Genomic DNA, 23,539 nt, shown 5'->3' with positions numbered 1-23,539 from the left:
ATATCTTATTTAAAAATGCGCTTCAACTGCTGCTACATTGTGTTTGCAAAATTTTATTTTGAATGCATTTTTTAAACGTATTACTCGTTTGCTGATTGTTGACCAAAAATAAAAATATATAGGTATATGTATTAATATCACAGGGGGAAATATTGGTTTTAGATCAACAGTCTGCGTGTAATTACTACGGTTTTTTTTCCAAGGACTAATCATCCGTTTAGCAAATATTTGATGCTTATACTCATTCAAATGCAGAAATTAGCATAGAGGATTTAGAAATATAATAAAAATAACACGATAAAATATAAAAGACAATAATAAAATACAGGCATACGTTTATATTGTAGAATATTTCAATATATATAACATAAAAGCGAATATCAAAAATTCAAAACCCAACATGAACCTATACAAGCATGCTTTAACCACTCAAAATCTTATGCTCTTATTGGCTGTTAAAATATTTTTCAAAATATATATTTTACCATAAATTTCGTTAATTTACTTGAAAGTACTAACAATACTGAATGTATATTTCAATTGTTAATTTATTAAAAAAAAAATGTTTTGTGTTTGGTTGCAGAACTGATTAATAAGCTCAGCAAAATTTACAATATAAATTAATTTATCGTTTATTATTTTGCTATTTTATAAAACCAATTATGCTAGAAGTGATAAATTTACAATTTATTAGACGAAGGATATTTTGATGAATTATTATATTGCCACTGAAAGAGTCACCATTTTTGTCATTTTCATCATCTCGTTGGAATAGTTATTAATTATTTCAAAATTATCTTATTATAGTAATGTTAATGATTTTCACAACAAAAAAAATTTGAACGCTGTTTACATGCATATTCTATTTGTACATTAATTATAGTTTTAAACCTGAGCTATATCCATTATATTAGTGGCATACTAAAAGCTAAATTTATTTTATTCATAAAGAATTGTAGGTTCAGGTTAGGTTAGTAAAAACTGCAATGGAAAATTAATTGTGATATTTAAATTTTAAATATAATTAACAGTGTTTCCACTCAACATTATAAATATAAATTAGAATAGATTCATGCAGGCTAGATGAACATAATTTGTATGACCCATCAAGTGTAGTATGATCAATTAATTGAACTACTGTTCGATCAAGTTTAAAATTATTATACATGATATAAAGTAAAATTGTATCATTAAATATTTTTAGGTACAACGTAAATATTATTAACTTAAAATATATGTATAAAAATACTGTTTAAATTGAACATATATTGCCATAAAAAAAAATTATGATAATATAAAGATAATATCAAGTCACAATATTTAGCAGTAGTTTAAAAAATAAAAACAGTCTTAACAAGACAATCTTTAGCAAAAATGACACAAAAGTGTCAAGAAATAATTTTAGCTTAATCGTTAGTACCTAAATTCTACTTATATTATATATACATCCCACATAAAGTAATAACTTAAAACTATCTAATCCACTTCGTTGGTAAATTGGGATAAGTATAGCGTAGTGTTTTGTAGCCAATTGCTAATTGTTTTAAAATTTCTTTCCATCCAATTTACATTTGCTTCTGCATTTTCAATTGATTGCAATACGCTCCTTCTAGCCGAACCCAAGTGATCATATTCGTCTTTGTAAAACTGCCATAACTGAAATAAATTTAGCAATTAATAGACAATTGCTAGGTTTAAAGTTTTTCTACATTTTATAATGCATTAATTATTTTTGTTATTACGTACTTGGATCAAATCGTTTTTGGTATTGAAATGGTATGTGGCCGATTTTATAATCTCGCTCATTGTAGAAAAACCAGCAGCAAAACTAAATACATAAATATAAATGTATAATTTATTATCATTAAAGCAAAATATTAATAATAATTATTGCAATAAACTTACGTCGATTTAAGATTGCGCCAGTTATCGCGCACATAATTCCATGCCACTTCTTGCCCGGCTACTTTATTAGTTAAAGCGTAAAATACTTTACTGATATCCTGATTTCTAATGGAAGAATTGTTTTGTAAGGCATAACTGAGAAATCTGCAACAAGATATTTTTAATTATCAGTAGTTGCCTCAAAATATTATATCAAGTCAATAAATAGAATAACGCCAATATCTTTGTTATTGTTATAATACAATTTATATTTGATAATAATAATATGTGCATGCTTTAAGTATTAATATAAAACTAACGATAAGTAATTTAATGCACTTAGAAGTTAGCATTATTTCCCATGGACGTAACATATACGATGTATCACGTTAGAAAATTTATTATAGAAAAACGGGCAATGCAAATTTATATTGCGTTGGTATACATATCAGAAAATGCTTTTTTGGAATTTGTGTTTTGATTACATTATACGCATTTTATATGTGCATAAAATACACTATATTAAATTGATATTGATGTAAACATGTATCTACGCATGTAGGTACATGGCATGCATAATATAAATGTCAGTTGTTCATAAATTACCTGGCTAGAATCCATGTTTCTCTGCTACAACCCAGAGCGTCCAGCAATAAATCTTTTTCAGAAGCTACTGTAGTCATTTTATACATTTTCCATGCAAAATCCCATTCTTCTTCACTTCCATAGCTAATGGCCGTACAATATATTATTGCTTTTAGATTCGGTGAAATTCTAAAATATAAAAATTAATATAAATGCATAAATTCGCAAATTGTATCTGAGGCATAATGTCAAGAGTAATAAATTCTTTACGGGTTGTTCTTTTCTGGTTGAGGATTTGATTTCCAATTTTGAAACTGAGCCACTGCATTTCGAACACAACCAGTATGTCCTAATTCACAAGCACACGATAACAAGTTAGATCTTTTGTAAATAATTAATTGATCATCTCTTGGATTATCTGCAAACCCAGTTATTTTATACATTGGCGATATTAAGTGTAACACGTATGCCTGTAAAAAATCATCAAATACATATTTAATATGCATGTTAGTATTGTAAAAATATAAAAATATAAAAATAATAAACACAAAAACAATAGTAATTAGTATCATTTCGTAAAATTGTGGTTTAGTATGCATTATTAGTATGCATTATTAGTAATTAATAATTATGTATATAATTCAACGAACTAGGTACCTATATAATAATCAATTGTTTAAGCATTTTTGTTTCTAATTTTATAATTAATTTAATAATTAATTAGTTATAGTTACAATAACTTTTTAAATATACTTTTAATTTGTCGTAAATAGATGTCTTAATGAGCATTTGATGTAAATAGGTAAAAGACCTATATGCAGATTTCCACGGCACATGTTCCGTCTCATGGTAAAGATATTTAGTTAAATCGAGCGAGGTTTGGTAACTCAAATATCCAGCTCTTGATAAAGACATCGCGTCATCTATCAATTGTGCTCGATTAATTGTTCCTAGAATTAATAAAAAATGTCATTATATATCTTGATACTTTATAGTGATAATCAAAACCTTATACTTACCAATATTAGAATACAACTCTGGATCGGTTAAATATTCAATTAACATGTTCCAATTTTTTGAATCATAGTTTACTCTATAAAATCCAGTTTCGTTTATGTTAAATAACACCCAATCATTGGAAGATATTCCTGTTTCAGTTATCATCATGAATTCTTCGGGCTTCAACCAGTGACTTGGTTTTGTAACTGAAAAATCTAATTTTGACGATGTTGTGAACGTAAGTGGTATCCACCAAAGATGATTTGGTTGATCAGCTTTATAAACATTTTTAGTTTTATGAAGAAGAAAACGGCTCTAAAACATAAATTAAATATTACAATTTACAATATAATTAGTATAGAACACATTCGGAACAATGAAACTATAAAATGTATTTGTGTTTATATTAAAATTATGTTGACTCTTTTGTAGGAATAGATGATTTTTTAATTTTAATTTTCTTATTCAACCTTTAACAAAATTATATTATAACATTCGAAAATTACATTATAGTTAAGTAGGAATAAAATAACTGTTTAGTATGTACATAAAATGTAGAAAAAAAATAATAAAATTGATAAGATATTGTGAAAGTAAAATCCTTTAACAAGATCACTATTTTTAATATAACTTATCTAAGAATTACATTAATAGGTTTGTGATAAATATGAATAAACTATAACTTATTAATAATTTAAACATTTAGAAAATTGTGATGTGTGAATAAAATTATAAGATTTATATATAATAGTGAAAAGTTTCAATGAGTTCACACAAAAAATACTTTTCAAATTACAATAAAATTACTGAAATTGTTATTTTTTGTTGTTTTAATATTCAAATTAGTCGAAATTTGGGTTTAAGAATTTATGATTAACTAATTTACTACTAGAAACGACATTCGAAGTTGAGAATCGAAGTATTCATTCAATTATAAAAATTTACATATATAGTATATACACACTCAAAAACACACCATTATAAAACCCATAAAGTATTCATTGTTCTGATCGGAATCTAAAAAATATTTATGGTACCATTTTATTTAATTTCCTTACAACACAGCAAAATGATAAAAAGAGGTATAATGAATTTTAAATGGAGAATTGTAGAAATAGTTTAGTTTGTCAATAAATCTGATTTTCTGAGTACTCTGTAGGTTGAGGCCTAATAATGTAAGTTGGATTCTGAAAGAATTGTAAAAAGAAGGATTGTGATCACTAACCATTGAGATATTGAGTAATTACTAATTAGCAATGCAGTCTTGAGCGCTTATTGAGGGGGGAGGAAGACAAGACACTTGCTCTCCACTGGAAAAAAAATTATACGAACTAAAAAATGTATAAATATTACCACGATATTATTTAATAACGAATTTTTATTTTGCTCTTTCCTAAAATTTTATTTATAGGAGTCCAATAGTCCATAAATGGAAATCTTTGTGTTATGATGAAATAATAGGTACCTACTCTCGAATTTTTATATTTCGTAAATATAAATGTATAAATGGGTTTAAACATTTAATAATTTGGTTCATAGAAAATTGAACTAAACGAAGTGGAGTGACTATGTGTGGATATATTTTTGAAACACTAAGAAAGTAAAACTAATATTTTTTATTATAGCTTAAAATTACCTACTTTAGCTTAATTGTTTATTAAAATATGTATTTGTATTTTATATTGTTGAGTGAATAGATGAATTATAAATAAAATAGACACCTGCGAAACGATCAATGTATCCACTTCATAATTTCGTGTAACGTTTACTACTGGAAATCCTGGTTGTAGTATCCATGTATCCATAATATCTTTTACAGTCAATGTATTATCCATTACACGATCGGCTTGTGCCTGTTCGGTCAAAGCATCCCACAAATTATCATGATATGCGTTCTTATATGCTCTATCAAATATTAAAATAAATTAATACTATTTGTATTAAAACTGACTTTAATACTGAAGAAAATGTTAATGATTAAACTTCAATGTTCGAAAAGTTAAAATAATCAATAGGTACCTAACTAGAAAAATAAATTATATCTTTTTCATTCTGATTAAACTTAAATACATGTGATTTGATTTCTCAATAAGGTTTTTATTTCATAAGTCACAATTTATAAAATTCATTTTGAACTAAAAAATTATAAAAAAAAAAAATAGGATAATTTAGTTTATTTTTAAGATTGTTTTATAAGTACTGATGGATGATAATTATTTGTTACATAGATCAAAAGATAACAAAATGATTATATGTGGTGATATATATACTAATATAATAATATATTTGAAAATTAAATTCTATTGTTTGTTTATTTAAATATTCTTGCGTCTTATTATGTATTGACAAATACACTATTATTCTGGATTACTGATATTTTTGATATTTTAAAAATTTGTATTGATTATGTTTTTGCTAAAAATATTAATAGGTATATTTAATATGAAATCGTTTATTACGAAAGCTAATACTATTATAGTCTATATAGATCATCGATAATTTTAGTTTATAACTTTTGTATAAGTATTGGTATTATTAATAATGCATGTAATATAATAGAGTTCAATAAGCCAAATAATACTAAAAATCAATAGAAGTTTCAATCATTTAAATATTAATTTTTGTTATAATGAACATAATTTTTATTAATTGACACAGATATTGAATACCTAGGTATTATTAGTTGATAAAATGTTATAATAAAAACCTTACAAGTTCTTTTGATTCTTAACTTAAACTAAGTATATTAAATAAATTACAAAAGTATATTGAATTTATAGATAAAAATGTACGTTCTTAATACAATACTTTAATAATTGTTTTATCTATACATACTACGAAAGCTACTTGGAAAATATTAAATGAAGGTCCTTATAGAGCTAAAAAGTAAAACATTATATTAATTGTATAAATTGCCATTTTTTAATATTGTTTTAACTATAGTAATGAAAATACCATATTAAATGAATTAAATAATTTATGTGTTAATGTTGAGACAGGTTAAAACATTTATAAAGGTATTAATAATAAATTAAATTGGAATGAATTATATCAATTTTGTATATAGGTAAATGACTCTATTTTCTTGATTGAATTAATATATGGTATTATTTTTAATATATTAATTAGTTCTAGTGAATTCTGTTCTAGTTAAATACAATTATTATGATTTTATGCCTACTTTTTAAATATCAGTCATTAGATGACAGTAAAATATAATGAAATATATTATAAACCAATATCACTAACTTAAAAGGTACTTGAAAAATGTTTTAATGCAAAATTAATATAATTTTAAAATAATCATAACTTTTAAAAATAAATCAGTATATTATAGATTTTGTTAAAACAAAACTACAACAGATCCATTCATTTAATCGTATACATGTTATAAGTCAAAGCTTACTTTTTAAACGTATTCGTATTTTTATTACATGATTATAATATGTGATATAAATTAGTATTTAATATTTATTTCGTTAAAATTATTGAACATAAGAATTATCATTATGTAATTAGTATTCTATTTTTATTTTATATTAACTTACTTTGCGTTCAAATATTTGGTTAAGCCTTTCCGGAACACTTGCCGTGTAAGAAAGTGGTCCATCATTCGAATTACAGATGCTCCTAAATAATTATATAAATTACATTTAATAGTTAATACTAGTTGTAGAAATAAAACTAAAAATGTTTAGTCACCTTTATCATAGGAAATACGATCAAACAATTCATTAATTTCCTCCGGCCTCGACACACGCGCTGAAATCGGATGTGTAGATTTCAATGAATCCATTAAAAATACGCTTTGTATACCACTGGAAATAAATTGTTCTTCCATTTTCCACTTGGGCTCTACCTGTAAAAAAAAAAAAAATAGACCGTAATAAATCAATTTAAATTATTGATGATGTATGAGATACTTACGTGGTCTACCCCTACGTATTCAATGTAAGTTGCAAAACCTTCGTTTAACCATAAATCTGACCACCAATCTGGTGTTACTAAATTTCCAAACCATTGATGTGCCAATTCATGAGCTATAACCGTTGCTACTCGTTCTTTCTGAGAATTAGGCGAAACTCCTTCATTGTATAACATGGCTATTTCTCTAAGAAATTATTGTTTTTTCGTTTATATTTTTATTTATTATGTAATTGTGAATACAGAATATCTAGATTAGATTATTAAAATTAATTACAAAACACTTACCGAAACGTTACTAGTCCCCAATTCTCCATCGCTCCAGCTGCAAAATCTGGTAGTGCTACTAGATCGGTTTTTTTCAATGGATAAGGAATGGAAAAGAATTCTTCATAAAACTTTAATATGCTTGGACCGATGTCTCGAGCGTAATGAGTATGTGATAACACATCACTTCTAGCCCATACTCTAAAGGTTTCCGAGGATAAATATTCAAAGTCAGAAATAATGAACGCTACTAAATAAGTAGACATGGGTACTGTTTGTTCGAACGTGTCCCATTCGTAATATTCTAAAGATTGTGGTCTAAAAAGATATTAAATTATGCTAATTTAGAAATGTTTGAAAATTATTTATTAAAAATAACAATTTTTAATTTACAGTGCTGGCAATTTATTGTCGACATATTTAAGCCCGGTGTTGGATATAGAACTCATATGTCCGGGTCTTGCAATTGAAACGGTAAATTTAGCTTTTAAAGCAGGTTCGTCAAAACAAGGGAATGCTTTTCTTGCGTCGGTTGGCTGAAATTGTGTTGCAGCTATCCATCTTAAATATAAATTAATGATAGATTAAATTATTAGTGATACTTGAAATGAAATATACTTAAAATATCTAACCTAGTTGTATTTCCTACGTTGTAAGAACTTTTATAAAACCCTTCCATGTTGTCTTGAAGTCTTCCGGTGTATTTTATGTGGATGTTGTACTGATGATCAGCTGGCTGTGTGTCTTTGAACTTTATAATGAAAAACTGTCTAGAAAGATCTTGCTGTGTTTCTTGGATAGCAACAAAAACACTATCAGCCATCACGTGTTCATTCAGTACCATTTTTGGATACCTATATAATATATATATATATGTATATAGATAATATAACTAACATTAATGGTTAAAAAAAATACAAATTATATTGTAATTTCTAAGGAGAATAATTAATTATTCTAATTAATTTATATAATAGTATTTATTAGAATCAAAAGGCAGTCGAGTGCGGTGTAATAATTAGCCCGTTTCCCTCTATCACTATAACCTGCACCCAAGGACCAGCATGCCTATTCGTGTGACTTCTGTATCTGATTTATATATTTGATCAGTTATATATCCACTGACTATTTCCTATAATATTACTATTCTACTACTTCTCTCAAATGTTATTGTCGTTTACCTGGTAACGAGACATTCCGTCATGTTCAAGTCGACGGCGTGCAGCGTCACACTGTCCACAGGGGCCGTTGCATTGACGACAATGTCTACCTGGCCGTCGAACGTCGAATTTCCAGCCCACAGGAACGGTATTATTCGCAGGTCATACGATTCCGGCACCACTTCCGCCGGCAACCGGACGTCCGTATCGCCGTATTCGTTCTCCACCCGCCCATAGTCGAAGCCGTATATCTCTTCCAGTATCATCTCGGTGGACCCAAAGCCCGAGCCAATAGACATCGGCCGGCATGTCCGCGGGTGGAAGAAGAAGAACAGGCACAGAGCGCATAATAGCACAATAAATGCGAACGATGACGTCAACAATGTCCAGGACACACTGAGGGTCTTCCTCCGAGTCGCGTATGTCGCGTCGCCGTCCATCGGTTCGTCAGCAGCTTCATGGACACTGTGTAAAAAAAGTAAAATATAATATAATATACAACATTGTTATAATATGATACATAGTTTTAGTATCATATAGTTATTATAATTTATTAATCTGTGGTCACGCCAGTATTTTAAGTTTTCATTATTAAAAGTGATTTTAAAAATATGTTTTTTGACAATATGAAGTAGCTACGTCCTACTACAAGTAGCATACTCGCAACATAATTTTTTTGAAAACAAGTTTTATGTTTTGCATTCTTTTTAAATTTAACAACAATCTACATTGAAAAAAAAAATGGTTAAAAAGTAGTGCAACCATTGCCAAGGATTGGAATGTGTTTGGGGGTCTTTACATTTTATACATTAAAATTATTATTATTTTATTTTGTGCAAGACGCATTTTCCTTCCTAAAATTCAATTAAATCTTTACTTATATTCCTAGATACATTCTTAAAAATTGATTTCACCCATCAAAATTCGAGATTGTATGTAGGTATATTAATATACGAAATTTATAAAAAAATTAAGTAAAACACATTGCAATATTGGCTAACAATTAAGAAACAGCAATGCGATGTACTATACATGTTTTGTTTCAATATCCCATAAGTAATATTCCTTGATGTAGCGTTCAGCATCTCTAAAATAATGCATATTGCAATGTGGCATCTTTAGAAAATCTCAGTTAGATATATATTATTGCTAAAAAATAATCTAAACCAAGGAGAGTTAAAAATAAAATACACAAATAAGAAAATCCTGAATTAAAAAGTTAAAAAAAAAACAATTATGAGTAGACTAAAAGAATTGAACATTTTAGAATAACACACAGTCTTCTAATAAAAAAGAAGATGCATCAATATGTAAAGCCAGTAGAGTAACCCTTACGGTCAAACGCATACTAACAGAATTAGAAGTCTTAAACATACAAAAAAACTCAATGTATTTTATAAATACCTAACACTTTAAATGGGGCGCTAAGACAAATTAAAATCATTTTAATATTTAAAAAAAAATCTTCCAGTATATATATACAATATACGTAGTATATATATGTATACATCAATGTATTTGTTATTTATTCTGCCTGCCTAAGTACATAAAAAGTGAATCATTTATGGTGCAGCATCCGTTTGCATGCCAAAAATAACCAAATTGAAACTTTCAATAACTCTATGGTATCTCTAAGGAAGGCCTGTCCAAATGGCATGCCTTCTCTCAAAGGAATGTGTTCAAATGCATGCTATGTTCAATTATTGCTAACCATACAGTGACGAAAAAAAAATTTCAAAAATGTGGCAGGCAAAGATTCGACTGAAAAACACACTATAGGATGTATTTAAAAATAACCAAAATGACTAGACGAATTAATAAATATGATAATAAAATTATATTTTTCATACAATTAATATTGTAAAAGATGTATAATCAATAAATATATATATATAAAAAAAAAAACTAAAAAGACAATAATAACAGTATAATACAGAAAATCGTAAGGTATAGATTGCTATTATTTATTTTTCTTATTCTACTTTCTTTTTTTTAATATCACTATTATCATCCATATTATTATAAAAGGAATTTTTTTTTATAGTTACCTGCCTGGCTATTTATATTTTTAATAAGTTATCATAAAGGGCAAATATTATTATAACAATCTAGGGACACTATAAAAAATAAGTATGATAGTTACCTATTATAATGCACATAAATAACTAATAAGCTATAGCCGATTAATAGGTTATTCAATAAAAAATATTACGTACACGGTGTACACGAATAATAATATATTATGAGTACTAAACATTTTATGATATACGTCACGTACGATAAATATATATTTTATTTAGGTATTTAGTATAATATTAAATTATACATGTGACGTGTACCTATACATAATGACTCCGACGACAGATATTTGTGCGTTAGCCCAGTCATTAATATTATGTCTTCATTCTAATTAAAATCGCTATTCTATTTTCGACCCGCGAAAAACAATAATAGACTATAGTATTTTTATATAGTTCCAACGTCGTAAAAAGTCGGCTGGTCTATATTTATCGGTTAGTTTACTTCGACTTTGAGACACTATAGCAAACGAACGTATCCTCAACAAGTGCTCCGAGTACATATTAACTCGATATATTGTGAGCAGCCGTCGATCGACTATAACGTAAGGACGAGGGTGCTAGTAAAACGACCGGATATAAGACGATTCGAACGCTTAAGGTACCACCTACGATATCATATTTTTATGTGACGATAATATTATTATGATACCTATTGCGGATTCGCAGTCGTAAAACAATCGACAGTGACAATGACGATAGAGCAACAGATTAACGCGAGATTGTATTCCGTGTAACGCTTTGCGTTTTTCATGGTTATTCGTAATTTTTATCGTAGTCGCGTATTTTTATACGTCATGTTTCGCAGATCGAACAAACTTGGAAAGCGATAATCGATTTATAGATTAAAGAAAGTTAGAACCGATTGAACGAGTATTGTTGTACAGACGTACAACATGATTTTATTATTATCATCATATCATATTTACCGCATCGTGAAACGCATAACGCTACACCGAATCGCACTGTGGCACAAAAAATGCGATCGACGCGAAAGCCGTTTATAAAATATGTTGCGCGTACCGTTAGCAGACTGCGCGTCTTGTCTTATACGCGCGGCGACATTATATAATATATTTTATTAAAATGACATTTCGTATTCGCATAGATTAAGGCGTTTTACTATTATATTGTGTCTGATATCCGCACACCTTGACCCACATATAATATACTACACACGTAGCATCAAATTGGTTTTTTAATTTTTTTTTATTTTGTAGGTACACTTTTTTATTTTTATACTATTATTATTATATACGTATATTATATTCTTTTCGATAGCGCGTTCGCGATTCTCCCCTTTACAACACATTTGCATATTAATGGTGTGTTTCTAGGCTTGTGCACCGGGGGACGACGACAAACGTTTGCACTAGGCCTATTCGTCAAACCCCACGCGGCAGTCATTTATGCATATATTTTATTTTTATTTTTTTTTGTTCGTAAAACGTGTGACGTACCCTTCAAACTGTTGTCCAAAACCTGTTTTTGCGCCAAGGGGTTACCTATTATTTATTCGTTGTTCGTAGAGAATATTGTTTAAAAAAATCCGAAATAGCTCCGAGCGATTTGTTATACATGTACGTAGGTAGTAAGTGGAGTGAGGACAACCGAACCCACTGACCAATGGCTACTAATATAATAGGCCACTATGTACACAATATTATACTTATTTCTACTATATACTGTTATTATAATCACGTATAGAAATTATTCTAATTATTCGTCTAAGGGTTGCGTTGTATATTATTATTAATTATAGCACATTCAGTATTACGTGCGTGTTTTAACGGACCGATGATGACGAATTACAAATTAAAACGATCGCTATCGTTATAATTAAAAAAGCGTATGATAATATTGTATTACAATATTATAGATAATCATAATCGTATGTTATCATTTTCATTAATATCTTTGAGTACTTCATATTAAAATATAATTACTTATTTCGAGCACATGCAGTTCAATTAATTAATATATATCACAGTTATCATTCGTGTTTGGGTTTTGTCAATAGAGTTAAAATATTATGGCATTTTGCTATGTATAATTTAAAATTCTTACGTTCTATACGGATAAAGACTTTTTAGTTTTTTTTTCAAATTAAAACAGTACTTACATTAAAATTATAATAAATATTATAACTTCAAAACTTTCTGACTTATACAACTAGATGGATGAGGATAGACTAGACATTATTATAATAATGTATTAACGTTAATAAATTAATAACTATAATGCGCAATAACTTAAATGTAGTAAATAGGTAGTATGCGAAATAATATTGTTGCCATAAAAAAAAAAAAAATACATAATATATTATTTAAATCAAAAGAAAACTGTCGTGGGTCAAATTATATCATATATATAGAAGATTATTTATTTAAAATTATACTTCAAGTCTCTAAGCAATCCTTTGATATTTTCTTAAAAGGGTTGTTATGAATAATGTTGTTAAATATTAATACATAGCATGAAAAAAATATTATGTTATACATCAAAAAGGTAAAATATTCTTTTTAGAGTATATTACTCATATTCTAATGTATTATATGACATGGACGTATAATTTTTAGTATTATTACAAAAAATTGGGAAATTTATAATTCTAATTTTTAAATCTATAAACATACAATTATATTCAAAACTAGAATGTAACTTGTAAGTATAAATTATTATTAACCTGATAATCAAAGGAATAATATTGTTTTTATAAAAAATACAACGTATTTTAGTAAATATACGTTAAATATCAATGAAAATAATGAAATAATAATAATTATTATTGATATTATATCGAATATTTAAACCTGTGTTAAAATAAAAATTTAAGGATGTGGGTAAATTTTAAAAATCAATTATATATAATGCCGTAAAAGACCATCATAACGTTATGCATGATTATTGTAAGATTATAATATATATACTTTTATCAAAATTGCTTAATTTTATAATAAGTGGATTATAAATATTTTTATTCAATAATAAAAAAAAAATTTCAAAGTGAGAATAACTGATAATTTCAATATATTGATATGGTATTGCTTAAAATCTTAATAATATGTTAGTACCTATTTTAATTGTGACATGCACAAGAACAAGCCAAAAAATATTTTAGATTATATAGTTCGCTATGCAAAATTTTTTTTTGGTAATATGCGATTATGATTTTCATGCATATAGTACAGACAATAAAAATTACTTGAACTTGTATTTCATTTGAACTTAGTTGATTGATTTATGATACAGTGGTGATCTTGAGTAAATGTCTTACGTGACATTCAGCGAGAATCTCTATATTCGTTGTAAACATAAAGTAAAATCAATGAACCGAACTTAAAAAAATTAAAAAGAAATCAATAGTAAAAAAAAAGAAATAAAGAATAAACTACAATTTCGTTGTACACAAATTAATAATAACAGCGATAAATAAAATTAATTTTAATAATTATTATTTATTAATTTAATAAAAACGATCAAGGCATATTAGTTTTTGAACAGATGCGATGACAAAATGATCAAGCAACATGTCTAGTTCGAATGCACACAAACTCTGTGCGTGCAAAATATTAATAGTACCCCCACTGAAATGATTCAAAACACGTGTACAACGTATAAGGTTTCGTGCATATTAAATATCACGTGTAAAACAATATATATCAAAAATATTATGGTTTTCACAACAATACGCTCATTGTTTTCGATTTTTGGTTTAGGAGACAACTACCAGCATGGCAATTCCGCTCGGTGTCAGTGGTTTTTCGGTTTACCACACAGGTTGTTGATGAAGATGGTTCATTGAGATACAGCATCCGACAGCATAAACAACTATTGTCTACCGGTGAGAATTAAACATTTGGCATACATTACAGTGTAATGAACATTGTACACACTACATTGTTAATACTGTGTAAGTAAATTAAATGTTCCTAATAAAATGCTTATTAACACGAAGAAATGTTTAATATTATGAATTAATTAAAATTTAAATAAAAAAGGTATTCTTGTTTGATTTTTCATATTATAATTATTTGATTTAAAATGCCAGCATCAGTTGACGACGTATTTAGTTATTAAATGTCAAGTTAATAAATAATAATAGTTCAATACATTTTCTTGAAATAAAAATAATTCATTTACGATAGGTCATAATTCATAACTCATAAATATATAGTACTGTAGCATCGTAAATACTTATATAATAATCTATATTTGTTGGACATAAGCTATACCTAGTAAACTAATAAAAATTAGTGTACACTGTCGACATTGCTCATAAAGGTGCCTTATTTTGAAAACAGTTTGAACTGATTATCTAAGGTTACATTTTATGAATCAAACGACAAAACAAATATTTTTTCGGATAGACATCGGATATGTGTAACTTATAGTATAATAATTTTATAATTATAAAATTATCTTTTTGAATTTATCACTGTGATATACAGTTAAGATATGCGTAAGAGCTAAAATTAAAATCAAATTATGTTTTTTGTAAAATTGCATTAATAAAATTAAATAGACACAAAGCAAATAACTGATAAATATTACCAGTTTAATAGTTATAGTTAGAATTGGAAAGCATTAATTAAAAATAATTTCTTTACGCTTAAATTGTATTCGTTAGTATAATAATAATCGTTAAAATATAAAAATAAATAAACAATTATATTGTACTTAAAAACGCAATTAAAAAAATCTTAACTGTTGATTGAGGAAATTCAAATTAATGATGTAGATTAAGATGTAATACTCACTGTGTAATATTTTTTAAATTGTTACTTAGACTAATTCAAATTCACTTGAAGTAATTTAACTTTGTTGACTGTTTTAATTGCGTGAACGTTACGTGTTAAAACAAAAACGGTTCATTTAGATTTTATTCATTGATTGTTTTTAATGAAAATAATCGGCTAACTCTCTTCCTATATAAAAAAATCCCATCAAAATTATAAATTTATTGTAAATTAAACTAAATATTTCTTTTATTTAATACGTAGACTTTTAAAATTAGTAATCTATCCATAATCCATATTATTAATTATTTTATTATTTTGTTTCTGTACTTTGTTAGTACAATTTAATAGAAATAATATTTCAAGTAGTATACTTGTATGCACAGGGTACAATATAAATATTTTTTTTCAAATTTACTCATATTAAATACTTCTAGAAATACTAAATTGTCAGTCATGCTATACTTTGTATGTGCGCATAAAACAAAAATTTCTAAATATCTTATTTAAACTTGTCTTCTATTATTATTATTATCATTAAAAATGTTTGTGATAAATTGGTTCTATGATAGATGGTAAATAATAAATATATACATTAACATATATTATTATTTAGATTTTATAAAATAACTAATAGAGTCAAAATAATTAAATACCTAATTTCATAAAAGGTGTGTTTTTAAAAAGGTCAATTATAATGGCGCTAGAATACAATAATACAATATTGTCAACTATTTTGAATATCAAACAACATTTAAAAGGGTTAATTAAGAAGCGGAAACCACTTATAATGACCTCATAAGTTTGAACAATGTATTAAATTAAGTTGTTACTTATTACTTACATTATGTCAGATAAAAGACGTCAAATAGAATTTTTAACAATCCACCGTACATTAATATTATTTTTTAAAAATGTAAAAAATGATTGAAATGATTGTAAAATGATTGATAAAAACAAAGTTAATATTATCAATGAATGGACTAAGCAGCGTGATTGATCAGATACTTAGTAGTTGTTGGCACTATATTTTTACTTATTCAACCGCTATAAAACTATCACGAGCAAACTATTGTAAAATGTGTATTAACAGAAAACATGTGTATTTTTTAAAATTTACAACAATTTAGTCGCACACAAATTAACTATAACAACAATAAATAATAATTATTTATGATTTTGATAATTTATTACGATCAAACTATACATTTGTTTTTCAACAGATTGGATAAAAAAAATGCCAATAAAATGTATTGAAGTTCAACGAACACTTGTTGCTATGTATACATGAGTAGCAAATATGTGAAAAACTATAAACGAAAATGTTCAAACCGTATTATTGTTTTTGACGACGGATGGATAGATTTATTTATAACAATGAATGATAAAAGTAATCGATATAGGTACGGTCTCGATTGAGTTTGAAATCCATATGATTTTTAAATAGGCACTAGGTATATACAATATCATAACGCGTGAGAAAATAAAAGATACACGTGCGCCTGCAGCTAACCGCGATGAGCAAATAGTTATATAGAAACGGGACCATTGGCTTTCTAATAAATGGGTCGAGCCAGTATATCGAGGGCAGTTTTCTATTACGAGACTGCGACAACATCACCGGCATAGTGAAAGGACATTATAATACGATATTGTACGCATATATATGGATACGCGAGCCTGTAAAGGCACTTCTATATATAGGTGTATGGCGTAAAAGTCCCATAGGCAGAGTCGGCGTATACATATATTATCGTACGAGCCTACACAATACTATATGTCGTATGTAATGTTGCGGCCTTACAACAATGTAATGTCACACATGGACCTTGAAAATTAAGACTAATTGAATCCGCCATTTTGGTATAATTTAAACGGGAAGCCTCGAATTGTATTTAAATGGGACTGACGGAATTATTCAACACCCGTTGGTATATATATTATATTATATATATATAATATATAAATATATATATATATACATACTTCATTACGGCGCTGTGTAAAGACCGGAATCCGTTGCGCGTTCATTATAACATGATTGATAAGGAAACCTAAACGCCTCGAGAATTTATCAACGAACGTCTGTCCTAAATATGATTAAAGACCGCCATAGTAGGGGCACAACTCGAGCGCGTATAGTAGATAATAAACGTATAACTTGATTGTTGTACGTAGTATGTATTCCGTCCAAATTGGATTAAAGTATAATGATTATCCGTAACAATAGTAATAGTACACTAGATACTGTATAATAGTATACTTAGGTATACTTTTAAGATTTATATCAATGTATTGCACAAACATAGCCGGTGAGCCAACCAGAATGCCAAACGCTTTTGATCCGATTGATAACGTCTCGAGATGACAAGTAAAAATAAATTTATTCGTAAATCGTTAAAATTTTGAACGAAAATGTCACTAAGTTGAAATCGAAAATTATAATTTGATACACTTAGCTTCATATAATAGTTATAGGTGGCTAGACTAGATACAGTGTATTACCATTTTATATGCTTATATAATATGATTTCCATAATACATAGGTTATGTACCTATTGTACCTATTAATCAGTTAATATATTATAATTTATAATTTACAAATTATACAAAGCGTTTTATCAAGTATGCCCATCCCAATTTATTTATTTAAAAATAAATGTACAATATTGTGCATTGTACCTAACCTAACTACGAAATTCTTATAGTATATTTAAGGATTATACATTTAATTTTTTAGATTTATATTATAGTTATTCAAGGAGTGTCTGGTAACAATAGAAGCGTCTTTTTTTTTAATGAAAACTTTCTTTACTGTAAATTGTTAAACAACTAATTATTTTTTGTTGTAACTGAAATAAAATTTGTCAAGTAGTTTTTCAGTAATCTCATTTTTAAAAATAAATTAGTATCGTAAAAAAATACTCATCCAATGGTGCGAATATCTAATTATTTGAAAATATACTCGTTAAGCGAACTTCAGAATTCCAAAAGTTAGAATTTAAATAAATATATTATTAAAAATTAATAGGGAATGATCATACTTGGTGAATTGCCTAACTCATCGTATTACTGTATTTTATAAATATATAATAATAGTAAGACTTACGATGATATAATTGATATTTGATATTATTAGCTGTAGTTATCGGACTCTATGGGTACGCAATGAAATCCTAATCAGATTTCAAGATATGTTTTACTATAATATTATGTACTATACAGTAGGTAAAATAAACTCATCCCTTTTACGTTTTTACTAATAATGTTGTAATTAAACTATTTATTTTCATACCATTGCCATAAAACATTTGCCACATCACAGAATTTCGTCGTGGTGCGTATACTTATTTTATTTTCATTTGTTCTATTATATGAATGAACAAGTGCATCGGCATGACATTAATGCATTAATTGTTAATGAATATTCTGATGATTGGTCAAGGTATACTTCAATTATAATAATATTATGTTGTGATAAAACCTGATAGCCGGTATGTTAGGGTCAATGGCACATCCTTACAAAATATTAATCACGTACATTTTCTGAACAATATATCTATTGAAATATTGTTCACATAGTCGAGATGTGAAGACATACTTACATTGTATACTTACGGACTACGGGCTACCAATATGTCATGTTTGAGGGTATGCATAAAATTTAAATTAAACCGGGAAGAATATTTTTTTATGTTTGATATTTATTTGAATCCAAGGAAAATCTACAAGAGTTTGAAGTTTGAAATGATTTGTTCGGATGAAAGTAAATATTTGAATATATTAGATGTTGCACTTGGCTTGGTTACTAATGCTCGAGTTCAAAATTATTTGGATTTGTACGAATTAAAGAAAAATTTATTTGATATTACCATATCAATTAATTTAATATAATATATTATAATGAAACATGTTTAGTAAAATGTATATTTTGTTCTGTATAGTATCTATATCAAAGTAATTAAATGCATTTTTATGTCTTCTCTTGGTGTAACCTAAAGTTATGCTGTATGTATATTGTATATAATTATATTACAAGAAAAAACATTTATGAGAATATCCATTAATTTATAAAATTATTATTATCGGATTATCATGTATCTAGTAGATATGTTTACATTTTGAAGAATCTAGTTTTATAAATAAAAAAAAAAATCTTTAAATAATTAAATATTTACTTATATAATATCTAATAAAATGTCAAGTTAAAACTTAAAATAATCGGTTTTACTATTAAAATTTAATATTAATTGTATTGTGGGATACTGAATATTAGGATATTTATTTCTTTAGTTCCTTTATAAAAATATATTAGAGTTATATTATTATTTATAATTATAATTACCGAAACACTCCTACTAATTTGTTTTTAAGATAATCCGATATTTATTATTTATATAAAATATATATAATACAATAATACACAATTTTAAATACTAATTAATTATAACATCATTGTACGATGTATTATAGTAAGGTTAAGTACATTTTTACTGCTATCAAAACGATAACAATTTATAAACGAAATTAAGTATTCTCTATGAATAGATATTTTAGATAATTTTGTTTTATTAATTTTTTTCGTTGATCACTTGTAAGTTAGGTAAGAATTCTTTAGGTAAAAAAATGTTTATGTCCATTTTAACGTTTTATAATTGCACTCATTAATATATATTGAAAAGTAAATGAATAAATAAAGTTACACTATCAGCAGCTTATTATTAAAAAAAAAATTAAATTCATTATAGTATTATAATTCACACTTAATTCAATATATTAACTATCTTAATAGTATAATATTAAAATCTAATTATGAAAAATAGATTATTATATTTAGGAAAGTTGAAATATAAGAATGAATTTCTTAAGTAATTATCCATATAAAAACCTTAAAATATTTAAAGTTATTGTATAACACTTTAGAGGTTACATTGGTCTTAACCCTTCTCAGGATTTAAACTCATTGTGTATTATTATGCGTGTCAAATAACATGTTTCCTTCCGCTGTGGATTTAGTACCATATAAGTACCTTTGTGAAGCTCTATGTATGCTACCGGGTCAAAATATTTGAAATGAATTCTCGCGAATTATATCGGTTATTGTATTTATAGTGGCCTATAAAAAGGAAGTATAGGCTACTAGTTTTCCTGCATCCGGTTGTGTTGTATAAAATCAAGCAAAAAAAAAAAAAAAAAATTAAAGATAATTTTAAAATTCGTGCAAAAATATATATATTAAAATAAAAAATATTAAATAATACTAACAAAAAGTAAACAGTAGGTCTTATTCTAAATTTATACATTACATAACGAAGTTGTACATAATATGTATAAATGTATACTATATATATATATATATATTACACTTGTAAACTAGCGTGTGTATTAGTATACGTAAAGTATAGTCATTTACCATAATAATAGATATGCCTAACATAATATACCAAGTGAATAATTATTGTACATTTGTACGTAATGTTAGTTGTTATATTACATACGTAGGTACATATTTTATCATAATGTATTACTGTATATAATAATAATAAATAAATCTAATAATTTAGACTAAAAGTTGAACTTATTACCTATACTATGAAAAATATTTCTTGTTTATTAAATTAAATGGGTACTTATAATATTATTAGCCGGAATAGGTATTTTAAGCCGAAGACATGAAAAACGTTAAATTATTCATTGTCATTTGTTTGGTATTAATAAAATAATTTTATCTATAATATTTACATTTTTTGTGAATATACCTACTTTAAGATAATTTGTTTTTTAATATGTTAATAATATGTAACCAAGAGATTTTGACTTAAGTTATTTTAAATGTTCATAAATAAAGTTTAATTATACAAATTATAATTATAACTATAATAGAACCATTTGTAAATATTATTATTAATTATTTGTAATTCAGATACTACTACTATTTAGCACTTGGTTAATTATAAATATTGATTATACATTTTTTTCTTCTTTAAAATACAACTATGTGTGTTGATTTAAGAATTTCATTTAGAGAAAGTAAAACTGCACATGGGCAAAGTTAGGTAATTAAGGTAGGTTAGTAAATTATAATATTTGAGGGAGCAAAATATATTGAATACTTTGTATCATATATTTTCGAATTTTACAACACTTTTTAAATTCATTACCAATAATACTTAAGCAGTTTGTCATGGATAAACAAATAAAAGAGATATTATACTGAAGTTGTATAAACTATTGTAATAAAATAGATTAATTATAGAAGAATGTAATTTTTGTTCTTATGTATTTTTTACTAAATTATTAGATTTAAAATATTTTTGTTTATCAACACTAAAATATACTTTATGCTTATTGCTTATAGTTTATAAGTTATAATAAATTATTATTTTAATTTGTAAAAAGTTATTATTGTTATTCAATATTGATGCACAGTAATAATCTGATAATCAATAAGTATATAAAATGGAAATACAAAAACAAATATAAGAATCCAATTTGGTGGTGGAGTTTTATAGGAGGGTGCATATCTAAGTAATATATTATATTTTAGTAACCGCGAGATACAAAGAAAATATTATGAAAGTATGTAAATAAAATATCAATCACATTTATTGGATAATATTACAATTTTTATAATGTAATCTAAGTATATAATAAATCTCGAAATCTAAGTTTTATATAGGTATAGTTTCTATAGACCGAACTGATATCTATATTTAAAATACTAGTACCTAATTTAATATTATACTCGTAAAATAACTAATAAAACGAATTATGGTGAAATTCTAGGTATTTTTTAATGTATTATAATTGGTGATCAGGATGCTACTGTATTGTTGTTTTAATGCAAACTCTGCATTCAAGTTACATTTATTTAACTAATAATTCATTTATTGATTATTTGTGAATGTTCTTAGCAATTTCGTTTTATTTTCAGACTTAAGGATTGTTCAATGAATTTCATATAATTATTATAAAAAACTAAGAACTGTCTTATTGAATATTAATAGTTAGTACTGACATGTGGTCTGGACGGGATGTAATTAGCGAGGGGATAAAGAAATGGCGAGTCTCTCAGCATTTTTTTTTAAAGCGGCTGTCGTACGATTAATTAATAAGACAGAAAAGTCATTTAAATCTTTCAATATATAGTGCTTGTTATTTGTGACACGACATAAAGGCTGTAGGTAGCGACAAATGACAATTTACAAATAACAAACCGTAAATTTATAGCGCTCTATAGCGTTCACTATACAGTGAGTGGACTGAAGCGACGATATGTTAATCGCTATCCCTCCGTCGACCACAGATCATCGTAAATAATATTATATCATCGCCAAGACGACTACGATGGACAACGACATTATACAAAACGTAGGTATTATACAATTTATAAGTTGATCGTTAAGCTTACCATCACGTACGGTCGAGAGGAATACTCGTGTTGATTGTTTGGCTGAATAATGGATTAGGTTTGGGTCATTGCAGCGGTACGACTTGAGAGGACGATGGATTGCCGGCCGACTTGGTACCTATCAACTCTACTGCAAACGTGATCGACTTAAACGAAAACCTGCGATCCCGTACAATATTCTTAGTGTTCTCCGTACTCGTGATAGACGGTAAATAACGATATTATTGTAACTGCGTTTCTCAAAACGGTGGTGGTGGCGGCGGCGGCAGTTTCGTAGTCGTCGTCGTCGTCGTCGTGTGTTACGGTCGAGGATACGGCGCACACTGTCGGCGCGACAAAACTAATCGTCCGGCCGAAGCGTTGTCAGTGGCGGCGGTGGCGGTCCCTCCTAAACCCGAAGCCCGTCGGAGCAGACGGACCAGCGCTCCACTATTCGCGTGGTATCCGAAAAACGCTCGTAATTTCGTATAATATTGTTATAATTAATTATAA

At 26.9% G+C, this 23,539-nt stretch overlaps 1 protein-coding gene and 1 long non-coding RNA gene across 3 annotated transcripts in view; one reads left to right on the top strand and one right to left on the bottom strand.

Annotated features, from left to right (window-relative positions):
* Positions 1 to 318: 318 nt before the first annotated feature.
* Positions 319 to 23,407, bottom strand: LOC114130766 (aminopeptidase N-like). Of its 2 annotated transcripts, XM_050201332.1 has the most exons (17): positions 23,048 to 23,407; positions 14,103 to 14,194; positions 8,841 to 9,284; positions 8,292 to 8,513; positions 8,053 to 8,220; positions 7,681 to 7,977; positions 7,396 to 7,579; positions 7,171 to 7,327; positions 7,017 to 7,098; positions 5,190 to 5,373; positions 3,489 to 3,783; positions 3,223 to 3,419; positions 2,740 to 2,939; positions 2,491 to 2,658; positions 1,906 to 2,049; positions 1,747 to 1,828; positions 319 to 1,656 (listed from the first exon to the last, which is right to left on the bottom strand). In XM_050201332.1, the coding sequence occupies exons 2-17, from the start codon at positions 14,117 to 14,119 to the stop codon at positions 1,477 to 1,479; spliced, it is 3,021 nt and encodes a 1,006-aa protein (XP_050057289.1). In that variant the 5' UTR covers positions 14,120 to 14,194; positions 23,048 to 23,407; the 3' UTR covers positions 319 to 1,476. The 2 variants fall into 2 exon arrangements, with proteins under 2 accessions (XP_050057289.1, XP_027851630.2); XM_027995829.2 differs by lacking the exon at positions 14,103 to 14,194 and having other exon boundaries at positions 23,048 to 23,406.
* Positions 14,655 to 23,539, top strand: part of LOC114130789 (uncharacterized) — a 44,473-nt gene continuing 35,588 nt past the window's right edge. The window contains exon 1 of the long non-coding RNA XR_003592946.2: positions 14,655 to 14,810. This is a non-coding gene — a long non-coding RNA (uncharacterized LOC114130789). The remainder of the gene's footprint in view (positions 14,811 to 23,539) is intronic.

Source organism: Aphis gossypii, chromosome 1 (genome assembly GCF_020184175.1).
Source record: "Aphis gossypii isolate Hap1 chromosome 1, ASM2018417v2, whole genome shotgun sequence".
In the NCBI taxonomy this organism is placed as follows: domain Eukaryota; kingdom Metazoa; phylum Arthropoda; class Insecta; order Hemiptera; family Aphididae; genus Aphis; species Aphis gossypii.
Note: the sequence above shows the minus strand (reverse complement) of the source record. Positions and strands in the feature narration are given on the sequence as shown.